General features: G+C 41.5%; 2 protein-coding genes across 5 annotated transcripts in view; both read right to left on the bottom strand.

Moving 5' to 3' along the window:
• Positions 1–19,035, bottom strand: part of LOC124185018 (dipeptidase 1-like) — a 1,685,273-nt gene that overhangs the window by 1,631,311 nt on the left and 34,927 nt on the right. The window lies entirely within an intron of this gene.
• Positions 6,354–7,580, bottom strand: LOC124184883. The gene has a single exon (XM_046575060.1). The coding sequence runs from the start codon at positions 7,578–7,580 to the stop codon at positions 6,354–6,356; it is 1,227 nt and encodes a 408-aa protein (XP_046431016.1).

The following is a 19,035-nucleotide window of genomic DNA, read 5'->3' as shown; positions in this document are numbered from 1 at the left end:
CTTGAATAAATGGGTACAATTTCACTGCGCTTTTGTTTTTCCGCACTATCTATACCATAAACGTTAATTGAGAGTTTGTTAAGTTTCTCAAATTTTGGAATCTGGTCTAAAGACATTGGAAAATGCAAACCGTCGTATTGTAGCACTGAGCTGAAATGTGGATACGAAGTAATTTCATTGGGATTTTTGTTGTTGGCTGGAAAGAGGGCTGCGGTGACCGACCAGAGGAAGCAATACGCGTCTCTGTTGCGGATGTTGACGACAGCCTTCTTATCTTGAATATCTTTGGGTAGTGGTGTGTATGTGAACACACCGCCTCGCAGTGGCACGTACTTGTTGATATTTACAGTCAAATTGATTATTTCGGTCAGCGACCAACCAGAGTCTCTCTCTTGAAAATCTTCCACCTTGGCCAACACTTTTTGCTTTACGTTCTCTTCGAACCACCCGTGTATGTCAGCTGGCTGGAGGATGATCTGGTTTCTGGTGTTAAAATATTTGATTTCCTCAACAAGTTCAGCGTTTTTCGTTATATTGAATTCACAACACAAGACACAGTTTGCTTTTAAGGGCGTTGCCTATGCCCCGAAGAGCGCACGCAAACAGAGACTCACGATTTTCCTTCTCATTTCCTCATTTTTGGAGATAATTAGGTTCTTAGGGGGTCATTTTGAAGGTAAAGGATAGATCTGTGTCGTTTTCTTTGCCGAATTTTCGATTTCGCTTTCAGATTTGCGTAAAACGTACTTGAAAGTACGTTATGTTTGAAGTGAAACACAGCGGACAGGGAATTTTTTTTGCAATTCGGCGAAAAAGGCGACACAGATCCATTCTTTATCTTCAAAATGACTCCCTAAGAACCTAAGTATCTTCAAAAATGAGGAAATGAGAAGGAAAATCACGAAGCATAAAACAGCAAATTTTTCGCGCAAAAGGCGGGCGGCTGCTAGCGCCACGACTGCGTTGGCGGGCGACCATGCGAATTACAGGCGAGGAGAGTAGACTCAACACCCCCCACTACAATTCCCCTTTTTCGAATCCTCGTCGCTCGGCACGTGGATAGTGTTCCGCGCTTTTATTTTTGCTTGTGTTTTTCTACAGTGTTTCTTATTATTTCGAATCAGTATTTATTCCCGCGATGGCTAAGAAGAGAAGGAATGTGTCTTTGGAGAAGAAGAAACGACCCGGCATAAAGATTTTGGCTACATTTCAGGACAAAAATGAGGTAAATTGAATTATTTATATGATTGATGGTGCACCCTCTCTGACTTCGAGATTCAATCACTTGAGTACGAACAATCGCAGGGCTTTAATTTAAGAAGGTACTTTCAAGAACCGATAGTGCTGTTCATAATAGCAGAATACATTCATTCTCTAGTTTTTTTATACACACGAAAATATAAACTAGAATGCATTGTGACGTGTGGTACTAGCCCGGTTTGCATTAGTCGCTAAAATATGTCATCAATTTGTTACGTGTTCAGGTTAAATGATCGAAATCGATATTCGGCAATTAGCATGAGTGTTTACACTTTGTCGATCATAAGGAATATTTTTATCACTTATTGTGACTACCTAAGTATCCAAGGTAAAATTACAATGTACCTGGCAGAATTTTCCATACAAAGTAAATACGGCGCGTACGTATTAGGCTACTAAAATACGCGCGTTTTGTTTTTAGAAATAAACTTGACGTAATTCTGGGGTAATCATACATGCACACATTACTTACAAATCAGCCACCTACAAAACTGTCATCAAATCAGATACTACTGCCAAGTATAATTTATTTGGAAACTAATGATGATTTTGATATACTATAACTAATGATGACAAAAAAAAAAAAAAACAATTGGAGTACGTGGTCCTGGCGGGCCTTTGCTTATATTGCCATTACAACATTGATATAGCTCGATTTGTATTTTCTTGTGCTTGTTTTAAAAAAGCCCGCCTTTACCACTATCTCCAATTTTTTTTTTTTTTTAATAAAAATTATTTTTTTTTTTCAATTTCAATTTTGATTTCAATTTTTTTTTTTTGTCGTTATAGTATATCAAAATCATCATTAGCTTCTAAATAAATTATACTTGGCAGCAGTATCTGATTTGATGACAGTTTTGTAGGTGGCTGTTTTGTGGGTGGCTGTCAAATTAATATACTTGGCGAAAGGTTTTTACAACAGAGGTGCTTTTTGGGGATATCAGTACTTTTTGTGGGATTTCGCTTGAACATTTAAAAATTTTGCTCGCTCGCTGCGCTCGCTCGATAGATTTTTGGGATACAGAATTAATATTTGAGACGAAAATAATCGGTGGAAAAGCCAAGTTAGAGCTTTCTCATAATTACATGTATCAGGTCCAAGGTCTTCTACACATTACGAATAGGAAGTGGTGCTATTTTATAGTTTGGACGTCAAAGGGATTGATTTTTGATAAAATAAAACGTGACGATAAATTCTGGACCGAAAAAATGGAGAATAAATGAGCAGATTTCTTTTACTTTTGTTTGTAACCCGAAATCGTAGATTCTAGACGCGCCCGACAACGCTCAATCCGCGAACCCCCTCAAATCATCGAAGCCCAGATAAGGCCGCGCGTAAGAAACAGTAAATTCACGACCGACAGACGACAAAACACTGTAATCTAAATATATGTACATATGTACATAAATATAATAGCTTTGTATATAGCTTACGTGCAATATTTCTGTGATTTATGTTTAGTTAGTTATATGTATTACTGTGCTAAAAATTTGCTAGTCATATCGTTATAATTATATATCTGATTGTTCATTCCAGGAATACTTTCTACTTTCCGTACTACTTTCCATAGTTTGCGCTTTCTATAGAATTTATTTAGCCATATAATGTATATAATGCTCGATGCTTTGTTATATCAATTTTCTTTATCAAGATTACTGTCATGTTTCAGTTATACTGTTTCAATTTAATTTCTATGAGATCCTTCTCATACAGATTTCGTGATTATGTTTATTAAGTTTAAACGAGTTCAATTTTACTTTTACCATTTTATATTATTTTTCATCATTTTGTATTTGTTTGGTGCAAACCCGATCATGGTTGGGAGGTAGGGACGGGTTAGGCGGGTCTCTGTTTGACAGCGACTTCCACGTGGTGAGACCTGGGAGATTTATGATATTTTCGTTGCTATATCATGAATTTGCTCACAGCTATTCGTTGCATTTTCAATTTAAAATGACCTGTGACGACGTCTGGCCGGTATTCGTAAATAGTTACGTATTATTTTCGAGACTGTATTAGGAAGAGCTCTCAGCCGATCATGCTTTGAGCTGCCTCAAGACAGTCCTGCAAATCGAACCTGACTATGAATACCGGCTATTAGACTACTACCAGTCACGTGATCGCATTGCGTAGAAATACGGACGCCGGTGAATATAATTTTCGTTGAAATATGAAGAATGTATATCTATATCAACATACGTATAAGGAATTCTACGTCACGTCAATCAAAAAATGACCTCGTATTTTTTCAATCTATTCATACTTTTTTTCACATGAAATAAAGGTAAAAAGAATCGACACGCATTTTGGTGTTCGTCCGAATTATGTTTGTTTTCGAAAGTTACAAGACAATCATTCAATTTTGATCCAAAAGGAGCTCGGATATATCCGGTTCTATTCGACGTAAAGACATCATTTACAATGCATTCGGAAGGTAAACAAATAAGCTTTCATAAAAAAAATGCAATGTTGAACATTATTGAAAATCCCAATCTTTATAAACAATTCAAATATTTGACGATTTTTACCTCATTAATGACAAGTTTTCGAATTATAAAAAAAATAGTTTCGGGTTCCTAATTAAATTCTGTATTACTAGTAAATTTTTCAAGTGGAATCTGAAAGGAGTCTACTTTTTTTTTCTATTATTCATCAGGCGCTGCGTCGTGCCCCACTCCGGCCCACTCCGGCGACAGCTCGGCTGCTCCGTCTCACTTGTTTCCTTACCCTCTCTCTCGCCACGGTTAACGCGGGAAGCGGAGTAGCCCGCGCTTTCTGGCTAGGCAACGCCCTTAAACTTCCCACTTTTCGTAGCATTTTCTTCAGTCTTGCAACGACGAGGTGTTTCGCATCTTCCAAAAACCTGTTCAAATCTTTATGCCGCAGATTGATAACGGCTCCCGTTCGAATTCGACTCTCGAAAGCTGTCTCCAAATCTTCCCACCGTACTCGATTGCTTCTTCGTCGGCTTCGTAATCCGTCACCCACTTTTTGAAATTGTTCAAATTTGACTGCCAACGATTTCAGAATTCCAATTGTTGTCAAAATTCTTGTCTTCTCCCCGATTGTTGAGGCGTTGTTGCGTAAGATTTTATTCAAAAGCCTGATGTTTTGGGTTCCGAGTCGAATCCATTTTGCAATCTTTGCCGGTGACGATTTTTCAGATAAAATCTTGAACGCCGTTTCCATAATTTGTATTAATTTCAAACACTTTTCGGAATCTATGTTTCTTCTTCTTCTTTCGATCACACACTTGACAAAGATAGAGTTGCGAAGCTTGCTCTAAAATGATCGCTCTACGCTGACATGGTCCCTTTTATGGGTAAACACCGACGTGACTCACACATACACACACACAGGCGGCTTTTTCACAGGGTTCACGAACTCAACGTCGCACTGCAATCCCTTGTCCGCAAGCCGCTCGCCGTCAAGTCGAAACTTGTCGAACGCATTGTTTTGTCTAACCACCTTATCAACCACGTGACATTCCAAAATTAATGGTTCCGAGAATTGTTTTTCACTTACTCGGATGTCGCACCGAAATCCTTTGACCGCATGCCGCTCACCGTCAAGTCAAAACTTGTCGAACGCATTGTTTTGTCTTAAATTCGTTCAAGGCCGCGAGAATCTTCTCGAACCTTCTGGAAGCTCTCAAAACCTGACACACGCCAGGATTCCCGGTCGTACGTTCGAGGATCCACAGAGACCGCTCGAACGCCCAAGGATTAACGGAGTGCGCTCGGTAATGCAGTTATCGATCCCGCTCCATGAGTATGATTTTCTTCACCGACAAAGAATACAACTTATCCCACAAGGGGTAACACCACGACAATTTCAGGCATTTTTTACCGACGATCACGGTCATTTGGAGGATTTTTTACCGACAATCATGGTCATTTGGTGGATTTTTTACCATTCTTACCGGCAATCATGGTCATTTGGAGGATTTCTTATTGACGATTATGGTCATTTGGGAGATTTTCTTACTGAGGAACGGTCGGCAGAGCACATTTGATCTTGCGAGAGTGGGAGTAACTTTCAAGGGTTTGCGTCTGGGCTGCGCGGAGCGGAAAAGGGTTTGAGTCTGGGGAGAATGTATAGGCGGACTGGTCGGCTCGGTCGGTAAAGAAGGTGTTTCTATGCAGAACCCGCCTTGCTATACTACTTAGGCTGACAAACAATGCGTTTGACAAGTTTCGACTTGACGGCGAACGGTCCGGGACCGTGAGACAGAGCTTCTTTGACCCTGAAAGATTCTCGGAATCGTCCGACGAAAACAATACTCGGAATCGTTCGACGAGTTTCGACTTGACAGCGAGCGGCCTGCGGACAACGGAATGCGACGTTGAATTCCGGAAGGTTCTGAAATGAACTTTTAACTAGTGGGACAGAGGTTCTGTATAAACGGTTGTTATTGACGATGCGAAATATTTTATTGAAAAAAACAACCCAAGATTACAGTTTCACATGAAATTCATAATGCTGATATATGGGTGTTATTACTCAACGGTATCGTACCCATGCTTTAGACAATGAGAATAAATAACTGTTCGAGTAGATACCGATTGTCTTTTGTGTTTGAGTAAAAAATTTCGCAGTAACAATACGTTTTGAGCTGCACAGTTTGGACGTAATATAGCGTGATGCGTACACTTTGAATTCGTATACAACATTTCATTCAATTACTGCAACGACGGACAACCCAAATCTATCAAATCAACGACTTCAACCTTTCCACCGAGAATTTTCTGCAGCCAACTTTTCTTCTCCAAGCCTTTTACGTAAGCTGTTAAAGCAGCACGCAGCGACATTCATTCGATGGTGAAGTCGAGCTTCTCGAAAGGTAAATCACCACCTTTCCGGGATAGTTCATGATAATTCCGTGACAGCCACAAATTTTCGCTTTATAATGGAGCGAGTAAATAATTCCAATCGTACGAAGGTTCGAAGAGAAAAATTGACGGGTTGGTATCTTCGTCGAGTGACACAACTGCCATCTCTTTTGGTGTAAAACCGGGACCCCGTCTTCTGAATCCTTGTACGTCGACTATGAACTCCATCGTGAAAAATACTGAATCGATTGTCACAGCGTTCAAGGTTTTTCTACCAATTTTCTCACCCCACCACTCAGCGGGTTATATTCAATTATACGATCATGTAAAATCAAGCAGTAGGCAGATGTACCGGTAGGAAAGTTATTCTTCGCCTCAAATTCGATACGAATATCTACCGGTCCAGATTTCAGAGCCTCGTTTTGTTTTGAACAGTCGATGAAAATCAAAGGTTCGTACTGTAGAAATTCGCTCTTCGTCAACAGAGGCTCGGGTTCTTTGCCGTAATAGGTGGCTTGAAAGTTTGCGTACATCTCGTACAGTAATGCAAAGCGATTGTGACTCATGTCCAAGTTCAGGTTACCGTACGGATAATACTCGGAATTCAAGAAGAGCTTGACGTCAGTAATGTTACAGTGATCAAGATGACTGGCATTTTTGCCGGCTTTGTTTTTTCGATTCGTTTGAAAACCGAGCATGACAAATCGCGGTTTTTCCAAATGGGTGGACGTTTTCACAGTCCAAACGTGTTTCGTGGTTGCCGGTAGCAAAGGATATTCGTACAACTCCCAACTGCGGAAGCTCATGGAGACTGGTGTATCTTTTTCAATGTAATTCAACAGTGCGATTTTTCGTTGATCCGAGAGCTTCACATAGAGTATTAACCATTCTACCTGATCGATCTCAATTCTAAAGTCTTCGTCTTGATTTTGAACGATGGCATTTAAATCACTTTTTGATCTTGTAAGAATCAGCTCGTGTTTTGCGTTAACGATGATCTTGCGATAGTCTTCAGCGAAGCCCAATATCATGCTCAAGGGAATAACTACGTCAAAGTTGCCATCGGCATCAGTTAATCTTTTCGTTTCCTGAACATCGAGCCATCCAGCATTTTCCATAAGCCAACTTTGACCAGGGTTGAGCGAAGCGAAACCTTTCAGCAGGCTGGTCAGACCAACGTTTTTACATTTATCAATCTCTACAGCGTGTAGTTCGTACCGTACATCTTCGAACAAATGACAGATGGCGTTATTGACTGAAGTTGTGATCGCTGCTGCAGTACCGTCCGATTTGAGCAATTTTTCAGAGATATGCAGCGAACTCTTGCTCGGTAATACGCATAAATCCTGATGCTGAACGGTCTTTCGAATCTCATCGCTGTTGTTGAAAATTGACGATGCGTACGGTTTGTGTGCGTGTATTTCTTGGTGGGCGATTGATTCGTCGAATACGACAGGTGTTTGAATGTTCAACATTTCCTCCTCCATGGTACGTAGCATACAACGGAACAGCAGAATCGCAGTTTTATTTGTCGGAAATTCCTTTTCCAAAAGGTGTCAGCTTTAGATCCAGAGCTATCAGGAACTCCACGTTTCGACGTGTTAGCGGTTCGGGAATCGATCGATGACTGACTTGATCGGGACATGCTGACTGACTAATATAACTCTTTTTGGGGAATCTGTTATATACAATATCCATCTTTCATTGCGATTTGATGTGCAGTCTTACAGTTATAACGTCTCCGCGAAAATTAACCAGATCTCCGTCTTGATCGACTAACCGAAGCTGTACGTGATCTATGGTCTTGACGGTGACCGAAAGGTAATTGACGTGCGACGGCACTTCCACGATCTTATATCCGGGTGGAACGATAGGGAAAAATTCGTGAATAGTATGCACTTTATGTCCATTGACGTAGGCGTCCGTTGTAATGCTGCATTCGACTCGCAGCGCGTCGACCTTGAGAATAGTTACAGGCATATCCGAATGGTGAGTTTGGTTAGCTGCCAATACGCGCGGTGTAAATCCGAGAAGCTGACCAATAGAATCGTCAGGTTACAAATTTACGATATGGTTACATTTAATTTCACTGCATAACGTATTATTGTTAGGCGTTATGCTGATTTCAATGTTGGTATTTTTTAACGCGTCTTGAACATACTTTTCAATATCCTCAATTTCGTAGCTGCCAGTGGATATAGTGACTACCTTATCGGCTACGTATATTTCATTGTGACCGACATCAACGTTGGGAATGGAATCGAAGGTTAACAGTTCAACGAGACCGAGAACATAATTTTTTTTCAGAGCAATTTCGATCGGAGGAAAATATTGCGCTTCGAGAATCGAAGACGTTCCCGATATCGTTAATGTAAACGAATCATCCATGACTGCAAGTGCTCGACTGACGTTATTAAATTACGTGTCATGGTTAAATAGCTCATCGCTTAGAAATTTCAGACACAAGTGTCCGCAATCGAATGTACCGTAATTCTGATACCATTCGTCGTTGTACTTAACGCTACCAGCACCGAGATATTTCACGAGGTCTAACGGCGGTTAAAGATTACCGAAACTGTCGAAGTAAACAACATCGCTGCCGCGTTTCTTATATGCAACCCAGTGTGTCCCATGGCCATCTTTATCGTCGAGATTGACCACAGCTGTTTCGTTTTTACGCGGCCCGGTTTTGGGCATTTCGTTGCGCATAAAGACACCTCGGAAGTATGGAATTTTCATGATTTTTGCGTACTTGAGCAAATCCCAGTTGGTCAACGCTCGGCGTGATAGCTTTAGATTTAGTTTTTTGAAAGATGAGGACCGAAACCCTTTTTATAAGGTTTGAGATGGAGACCTTCACCTAAGGCGATCGCTTCCATCGTTTTGTTATGCCGTTTGCTTTCCTCCAATTATCGTTTAGCCGCGCTCGCATCGTTCACAGCCTTCGCTATACCCGCAGCACCTCCCGCTAACGCACCCGTAGCGCCGGGAGTCTGGCAACAATAGGTATGAGAAAAGGTAGAAATCCGCCAACTTATGAGGGTACCGGTAGAACGCGCGGTTATCGGACATTATGTTTACCACCTTCTTTTTTCACAGCTTCTCGAGCACCTTTGAGTGCAGACTTGATGCTCGTTTTCGCGTCGTAGCTTCGAATCATAGACTGTTTTGCCGCTCGTATGATTTTGTTCAAGGAAACGTTCTTAGGTTTTCGACACCCCATGCCTTACTTTGTTTACACCTTCATCGTGTTAGCTACAGCCCAAGCGGCTGCCTTCTCACACAAATTTGCGTCCTTTCCGAGAACCCGTTTCCAGGCTTTTTCGGCTAATATTTTATCCGCAATGCTTCTAGCTTCAAGGTTCTCACGATTTTTCAAGTACGCTATATCGTGTTCCTTACACGCTGCATCGAGAGGATTGATACAGGAATTGCCTCTCGCGAGTCTTTTCGTCAACTTGGTACCAGGACCGCAGTATTAGTAACCGGGAACATGCAACTCGATCGGAAGTTTGTTGATAATGCTATTTACCAAACCTTTCCCACTTGATCGCTTTTTTGACGATCGCTTACGATCACGTGTGTGCACAATCATGTCCGCTCTGGGACTTAGAGCAAGTTGTTATGAACGATGCATTCATAGAAAATCCAGCCAGTCACGTTTGAGATGAGGTTCGAGACACAATCGACCAAGCTGCCCGTGATGAATTTTGACAAATTTACGCAGCAGAGTACAAAACGGAAAAAACGTCATGGCAAATTGTTGCCGAGTAGTGTACATGCGGTATTCTGCGGACCATCTAACTGTGGCAAAACCAACGCATTATTTGCGCTTATAACGCATCCGAACGGTTTGAGGTTCGCAAACCTGTGCGTTTACTCAAAATCTCTCAATCAACCGAAATACAAGTTTCCGAGTCAAGTGCTCGACAATGTCGACGGTGTCGAGTATTACCCCTTTAACGAGCATGAGCACGTCATTACACCGAACGAGACGCAACCTAACTCGATCATGATATTCGATGACGTACCGTGCGAGAAGCAGGATAACATACGCGCGTACTTTTGTATGGGTAGACATCACGATGTAGACTGTTTCTATCCTTGTCAGACGTACGCTCGAATCCCTAAGCATCTCGTGCGCGACAACATCAACTTGCTGGTCTTATTCAAACAAGACGAGATCAATCTGAGACATGTGTACAACGATCATGTAAACACCGATATGTCGTACATAGAGTTCAAAGACTTGTGTGCGGCATGCTGGAACGGTGACAAGTATGGGTTCGTAGTGATCGACAAGGATAGAGAGCTCGGTAATGGTCAGTATAGGAAGGGATTTGACAATTTGATAAACATGACAAAAGAATAAAATACCCGATCTTCGAAGACGACGTAACAGTAGCTTTCCAGAACTAGTTGTGTCAACATGCAGGAAATTCGTAAGGCAAAAGAAGTCTTGCATCGTATCGCTCAAGCGAGTAATGCGATTCGTCGTAAGCACAGAATCCTCAAGACAGAAAAAGAGTCGGTGCAGGAAACAATGAAGGATGTCTTCAAACCTGTAGTAACCCCGCTGCAAGAATTAGTCAATGTTTCTCGAGGCACGAAATTTGTCAAGAAAGAGGTGAAGGAAGAACTCAAAACTGAAACGAAGGATGAGCCGAAAAAGGAAATGGAAGCAGAAGATTCCTTTGCAACTGCAGAGGAAGAGGATCAAACTGTCACGGAATCGTCGGTGAGATCAGAAAATGAATGTCTTGAGATGCTCAACGATAAACAAAGACAGCACGAGTTGGATACCGTGTACGGGGTACGGAGTCGTTCTACTGCTGGGCTGATGGTTGGTGACTCACCGATAAGCTTCGAGCGCGGTTCCGTTCGCATAGGCGGCACGCTCTATCCGGAATTCAGGGACTGCTGGAGCTGCTGTTTGAAAAGATGATCAACAGCGCTCACGTTTCCCGCAACGACAAGGAGAATTACAGAAATATCCTTTTCGCAACAAATGCTCACAGAAAGTACTATAGCGCCACCGAGCCTATCCGAAACGCTCGGAGCGTCAAATTCGAGCATTTAATTGCTGAGCTGCTCAATATTTCTAAGTCAGGCAAAGGCGTATCACCATCGTTCCAGATGTCGAAGCGTATGGGCAAAGGTGTTCTGCTACTTCAGGCTTGGGTTACTCGGCAAGGTGTTAAAACAGATTATATTTTCTGGGACGACGCCAACGAGCTGGTGAAACGTCTTCGTTTGCTTACAGCATCTCAAGCGGCCGGGAATACAAGTCACAACAATGAAATCATGTCGATTCTGGAATTCTGGAAGAATTGCGGGAAGCCGGAATCATTTATTAGCCATTTCTCGTCGACTCTGCAATCATTTACGAGATGAGCGTCGACGTGTTTGGACGTCAGCTAGATAAAAACACAGCTGCGAGCACTCGCGATCCTCCGGGTGTCGGGTTTCAAATAACAGCGGACGGGCATTACGATATACGGAACAAGAGACTGTGCAATGTCGCAGATCCCGCAGAGCCGAACAATGCTGTAACTTTAAAAACCTCAAGACGAGAATTCAGCGTGTTGCAAAAACAAATCAACAACCTTGATCAAATGATCAAAGCTTTGGAGATCACCACGGAGAAGGCCTTGGATACCTTCTACACAGACTTTAAAACAGGCAGAGACCTATCGATTCGAAACGCTGATGACATTTCCAAATTGGACACCAGACTAAGAGCGTTGGAACATTAACGAGAAAAAGCAAGCACTGGTGACGGAACTGTATAAGCCGGCACGCCGGAATGACCCGCGTCGACGTGTAAACGTGCGCGGCATCAACGAGACTTGGCAGGCGGATCTTGTTGATATGACGTCGTACGCTGGACAAAACAAAGGTTACAAGTTCATGCTCACAGTCATTGATATCTTTTCAAAGTATGCGTGGGCTATACCGATAAAGAGGAAGTCTGGAGATGATGTTACGAAGGCAATGGAGTCTGTACTTGTCCAAGGACGGGTACTGAAAAATTGACACGTCGACAGAGGAACGGAATTTTACAACTCGAAATTTGAATCGCTTATGACACGCTACGGAATCAAACTTTACTCCACGTACAGTAATTTAAAGGCTTCGATCTGTGAACGTTTCAATCGCACGCTGAAAGGTGAAATGTGGACACAGTTCAGCATGCAAGGAAGCTATAAGTGGCTCGACATCTTATCTGATTTGGTTTCGGCTCACAACAACGCCAAACACCAAACCATAAGAATAAAACCGTCGGATGTAACCGTTGCAAACGAAACGCTGTTATTACGTCAGGCGTACGGAGGGCTTCGAGCGATACCTACCATATCGGCAAAATTCAAATCTGGCGACAAAGTTCGAATCAGCAAATTCAAAAATATCTTCGAGAAAGGTTACACTCCGAATTGGACAACTGAAATATTCCCGGTAAGTCGAGTGGAAAATACTCATCCTGTGACGTACAAACTCAAAGATTACCGAGATCAACCCATCGCTGGTGGTTTCTACGAACAAGAGCTCCTCAAGGTTTAACATCCGGATATCTATCTGGTGGAGAAGGTGCTTGAGAAGCGTGAAAGAAAAATGTATGTTGAATGGTTAGGTTTTGGCAATACACCCAACAGTTGGATAAACGAATCGGACATGTAACATTTGAATGATTGAATTTTTTTTGTAAATAACGTCTGTGTCTCTATTTTATACCCGACATATAACAAGTATGCATCTTAATTTTTTTAGACGATCGACAGACATATGCATCGTTGTACAATTTCTCATATTTCGGAGCGTTCTTATTCACTATCCTACATAATAATAATATTTTATACATCATGGTACAGTTATAAATTAAGTCCTACATAGATTATGATACGGTAATTACAAAGCTAAGATGCGGGCTTGTAACCCCACCGAAGCGTGTCGGTTGTGTTTTGAAACACGATCCGCTTGTCGGCATTCCAGCTTAATGCCACTGTCTGCTGTTCTACGGTGTAAACCTCATGCTTTCGACTCAATATCAAATGCTGATTCGCGGATAGATTTTCACGTTTCAGCGAACATACCAAATAATCGTTGAAGGTTATTTTTCTCAACGCTGATCCTCTAAGACCTTTGGCACGTTCATTGTCTTTTTCATCTCCCAAGACTCGGAATGCGTACAATTTTCTTCTAAATCCTACAAATTCCAGCATTATTTTCCCGTTATTCTCGTTTTTCATCAAGCCGAAAACTTCTTTGTTTGCTCAAGGCATTCCATAAACGTTGTCAAGCGGATAATCAGACGTGTCGAATTTATGCAAGTCCTCCTTTATATGTTCGTATATCTCGGGGACGGTAAAATTGTAAATCAAACTGTCGGTATCCGTATACATTAATTTTGCTCGGTTGCCGAATTTCTGCTTAATGTAATTGTAATGAAAATCGTAGATATATGTTTTAGCCAGATCCAGGATGGAGAAACCTGCATACAATGGTTGATTTAACTTGACTTTCGTCTTACTCATTCCGACGATGATAATCTCTTTGTCGAAAACAGTGCAGCTATGAAAATGAGGCTTGGCTATGGTAGCTCTAGCACCGTACCGTCTATCACATTCGGTGATCAATCGAACATCTCTGTACTTTCGCACGTTTTCCATTGTTTTGCCAAAAACTGCGGTGTTCATCAGTTTATAGAAATTTTGCTCAAATTCGTCGTGAGATTTTTTCCGCAAATCGGTGTTCAAATCTATGTATTTTTTGAGCCACGGGGTTTGCCTGAATTTGAGAACTCTGTCAATTTTGAGTAATTTTAAGCCTAATTGTAAGCATTGTTTCGAAACCCTATAGTGAACAACGTAGTTTTTCTTGGAAAATAGCGTGGGTGTCAATTGTGGCTGTTTATTGTTCGAAATCGGAGGTACATAGTGCTCCGGACACAATGGTAAATCTTTATGATTTTCATGCAGTTCCGCAGGATATTCCAAATCTACCTCCAGCATGTAACCAAACTCCGCATCGTCCGAGATGGTAAGAAAGTCGCATTGTCTAAAGTCTGATACCCATTCGAAGGAACTGTATGGCAGAGCAAAGCTCATAGCAGCACCGTACGAATGATTAACGTCAAAGTACATGAGATAAGATTCTTCGACCACAGGATCGAATTCCTCTCCCATATATCTATTGTTGGCCTTTGCGTATCTGTTCGAATACTGTGACACACCACCTCGAATACCCTTTTCGATAAACATAACCATGTCTATGCTGGTGAGAAGCTCGAGTTCGATGCCTGTACATTTTAACATTGCATCAAACGACAGACCGGGCGCTGTGTAGTAATATAATGGGTCCAGTCTGTACGTCGTCCAACAATTCTGTCGAAAATTTTGAAAAACGTCAGCCAATAAAAACACGTCCGTCTGTAAATACAAGTCCGAATACTCTCCCAAAGTTTGGACGTTGAAAGTTTGCCATACGTCGCACTCGTGTGCGTAATCGTCGTCTGGTGTATTCCGGTCATTTAATTTTGAATAAAACTGTTCTTTGGCTGGTAAATGTTTCTCCTCGAGCTTCTCCCAACTGCCTATGTATTCGTACGGGAAGACACCTTTCCAGTCAATAACCGAAATTTGTTTAAGCTACTGCAGAATTTACGTGTTGTTGTTTTTTGACATTCGTCCAGATACGATGATAATTTATCGAGGCTGCTAGGCATGAAACGGTACGAATCTATAAAACGGAACGTTCCATCCGTTCCCTTAACGAATTTAGTGAAGGAAATGTACTTTTCTTTATTAACAGGTAAAAGTTTAACAGTACCTTTAAATGACGTTGCCAAGGCTTTGATCAGAAAACGCGAATCGTAACCCGACGGATTGTGGAATATCACTGGGATAGTATGCGAATTTTGGTAATTTAGATTACAGCTGCGGTGAGCAGCACCACGGTACTTTCCCGTGAAATGACAGTGATCCCGATGTTTCACGTCTGTGGGTGTAAACGGTTGTTCACAAATATGACAAACCGCCGATAAATCAAATTCGTTGATCTGATTGAAATTTAGTGGTTTCATCGGTACAACGGTCTTGTAGTATCCCTCTAACGAATGTGCCATTTCCTTTAACTCGTTCACAAACCATTGGATGCAAGTTTCTCCGCGATTAATTTTGAATTTTGAAAGCGAATCGTCAAACGCACAATGCAGATAGTAAGCTATACTATACAAAGATGCTTCTGATAAATTGTTCTATTTTCCCCAAAACTTTCATGTGTGGGCTGCAGTAAACATTCTAGATCTGCGTAAACGCAGAACGGAACGGTTTCTTTGTGGTGAAAATTTTTAAATTTGAGAATCTTGTCCTCTTCTGTTGGTAAGATAACTTTGGTTTTATTCTAATTCATGCAATCTAAATTGTGCTTGAACAAACACGTTTCAGATTGGAAGTGTGATAGACACCCATCAAACAACCATGTACGAAATTTATGTTTAGAAATTTGGGAACGTGTCAGCTGCGATAAATTCCGAATCCATGCGAAATGATGTGTTACATTCTTTTCAATATTTTCCATACTATCATCGTCATCGTCGTTTTCAGACTCTATTACTAAAAGATGGATTGTAGGCTTATCAGACTTGTTTCGACTTAAAGAAATGGGTACAATTTCACTGCGCTTTTGTTTTTCCGCACTATCTATACCACAAACGTTAATTGAAAGTTTGTTAATTTTCTTAAATTTTGGAATCTGGTCTAAAGATATTGGAAAATGCAAACCGTCGTATTGTAGCACTGAGCTAAAATGTGGATATGAAGTAATTTCATTGGGATTTTTGTTGTTGGTCGGAAAGAGGGCTGCGGTGACCGACCAGAGGAAGCAATACGCGTCTCTGTTGCGGATGTTGACGACAGCCTTCTTATCTTGAATATCTTTGGGTAGTGGTGTATATGTGAACACACCGCCTTGCAGTGGCACGTACTTGTTGATATTCACAGTCAAATTGATTATTTCAGTCAGCGACGAACCAGAGTCTTTTTCTTGAAAATCTTCCACCTTGGACAACACTTTTTGCTTCACGTTCTCTTCGAACCACCCGTGTATGTCAGCTGGCTGGAGCATGATCTGGTTTCTGGTGTTAAAATATTTGATTTCCTCAACAAGTTCAGCGTTTTTCGTTGTATTGAATTTACAACACAAGACACAGTGTGCGTTTAAACTTCCCACTTTTCGTAGCATTTTCTTCAGTCTTGCAACGACGAGGTGTTTCGCATCTTCCAAAAACCTGTTCAAATCTTCATGCCGCAGATTGATAATGGCTCCCGTTCGAATTCGACTCTCGAAAGCTGTCTCCAAATCTTCCCACCGTACTCGATCGCTTCTTCGTCGGCTTCGTAATCCGTCACCCACTTTTTGAAACCGTTGCAATTTGACTGTCAACGATTTCAGAATTTCAATTGTGGTCAAAATTCTTGTCTTCTCCCCGATCGTTGAGGCGTTGTTGCGTAAGATTTCATTAAAAAGCCTGATATTTTGGGTTCCGAATCCAATCCATTTTGCAATCTCTGCCGGTGACGATTTTTTAGATAGAATGTTGAACGCCGTTTCCATAATTTGTATTAATTTCAAACACTTTTCGGAATCCATGTTTCTTCTTCTTTCGATCACACACTTGACAAAGATAGAGATGCGAATCTTGCTCTTAAATGACCGCTCTACGCTGACATAGTCCCTTTTATGGGTAAACGTGACTCACACACCGAGGCGGCTTCTTCACAGGGCTCACGAACTCAACGTCGCAGTGCAATCCGTTGTCCGCAGGCCGCTCACCGTCAAGTCGAAACTTGTCGAACGCATTGTTTGTCAGCCTACATTCGTTCAGGGTCGAAGCAGCCGCATACAAATTACAGAACCTTCCAGAATTCAACGTCGCACCGCAATCCGTTGTTCGCAGGCCTCTCGCCGTCAAGTCGAAACTCGTCGGACGATTCCAAGTATTGTTTTCGTCGGACGATTCCGAGAATTGTTTGTCTAAAATTCGTTCAAGGCCAGAGCGGGTCTTTCGGAATTCAACGTCGCACCGAAATCCTTTGACCGCATGCCGCTCACCGTCGAGTCGAAACATGTCGGACGATTCCGAGTATTGTTTTCGTCGGACGATTCCGAGAATTGTTTGTCTAAAATTCGTTCAAGGCCAGAGCGGGTCTTTCGGAATCCAACGTCGCACCGAAATCCTTTGACCGCATGCCGCTCACCGTCGAGTCGAAACACGTCGGACGAATTGTTTGTCAGTATAGATTCGTTCAAGGCTGTGAGAATCTTCTCGAACCTTCTGGAAGCTCTCAAAACCTGACACACGCCAGGATTCTCGGTCGAACGTTCAAGCATCCACGGGGTCCGCTCGAACGCCTGAGGATTCACGGAGTGCGCTCGGTAATGCAGTTGTCGATCCCGCTCGATGAGCATGATTTTCTTTACCCACAAAAAACACAACTCATCCCACAAGGCGTAACACCACGGCAATTTCAGGCATTTTTTACCGACGATCATAGTCATTTGGAGGATTTTTTACCGAGAATCATGGTCATTTGGGGGATTTTTCACCGACAATCATGGTCATTTGGCAGATTTTCTTACCGACGAACGGTCGGCAGAGCACGTTCTATCCTACGAGAGTGGGGGGTAACTTTCAAGGGTTTGCGTCTGGGATGCATGTATAGGTGGATTGGTCGATTTGGTCGGTAAAGAAGGTGTTTCTACGCAGAACCGCCCTTGTTATACTACTTCGCACCCACGTATATGCCCTCGGATCTTGACAGACTTAATCTCGAACCCACATATATGCCCTTATACCTTGACAAATTTAACCTTGAACCCACGTATTTGCCCTCAGATTTTGGCAAACTTAACCTTGAACCCACATGTATACCCTTATACCTTTTCTGATTTAACCCTTCACCCTATATACACTATACCTTAAAACTATAAAGACTTGACCCTTTACCTTCTGAATATACATCCATCTGAGAATCAGGGATTCAACACTTGACCCTTCATACATATACCCTATACCTTCAAAAATCTGACCTCTTACCGCCTTTCCTCACCCCTTTCATCAAAACTCAAAAATGGAGGTTGGCGCGCGAAATACGCAGGAGGCAAAGCCCCCCTAGTATAAATAATGTAACGTACTTTGACGTTACGTTAATAAAATATGGATCCGCGAGTTTGCTTATTATCAAATCAAAAGAAATCAAGAGCGTGAATAAAATATCGTGAAAAATGCTTTTAATGCAAGATATGTGTTTCTCGTTTAAAGTCTGAAACAAGACTGTTTTTACAATAATGTTGGTTGGCGCAGCAACCTTATTCTTTTTAAAGACATAAGAGGTTTATAAACGTATTTTATCTATGCTGACTACTAGATCATTAAAGAGGGGGCAAAACGGGTGATTTCACCCTTTGTAACAATATAATTATATAGTTATAGCATTTATATAAATTTAAAATGAATAGTATTTTAGATGTAAGTTTGATGTAGTTTTAAGCATTCGTATCACGTAGTTGTATAATGCAAAGAGTATGAAAAACAATTTAAATCAACGGAATCTGTTAGGTGATAAAATATGTTGGTTCTCAATAAGCATTCTTCCCATTTTATGTGTGCTTGATATAAAATTGATCCACGCCGCGCGCCGGATAGTGAGATTGTCGGCGCGCGCACGCGTCTCCGCTCGATTATTGATATTTAAACAATAATCTGCATTAATTCTCTAATTTGGAACTCAACTATCTTATAGGAAATTGATCAAAGAATACGGTTGTATTTTTTTTTTTTTTTTGAATTTTACAGCGCGGTTTCGATGACGAAAATCGTGTATGAAAATGAGTTGTTCATAATAATATAATTTAATCGTTGCTATTATAAATTTTGTAGCGGCA

The sequence above is a fragment of the Neodiprion fabricii genome, chromosome 6, assembly GCF_021155785.1.
Source record: "Neodiprion fabricii isolate iyNeoFabr1 chromosome 6, iyNeoFabr1.1, whole genome shotgun sequence".
Classification (NCBI taxonomy): domain Eukaryota; kingdom Metazoa; phylum Arthropoda; class Insecta; order Hymenoptera; family Diprionidae; genus Neodiprion; species Neodiprion fabricii.
Note: the sequence above shows the minus strand (reverse complement) of the source record. Positions and strands in the feature narration are given on the sequence as shown.

Bases quoted from the DNA above. Each gene is read 5' to 3' on its own strand.
- LOC124184883 (XM_046575060.1), bottom strand. From the start codon at position 7,580: ATGGAGGAGGAAATGTTGAACATTCAAACACCTGTCGTATTCGACGAA.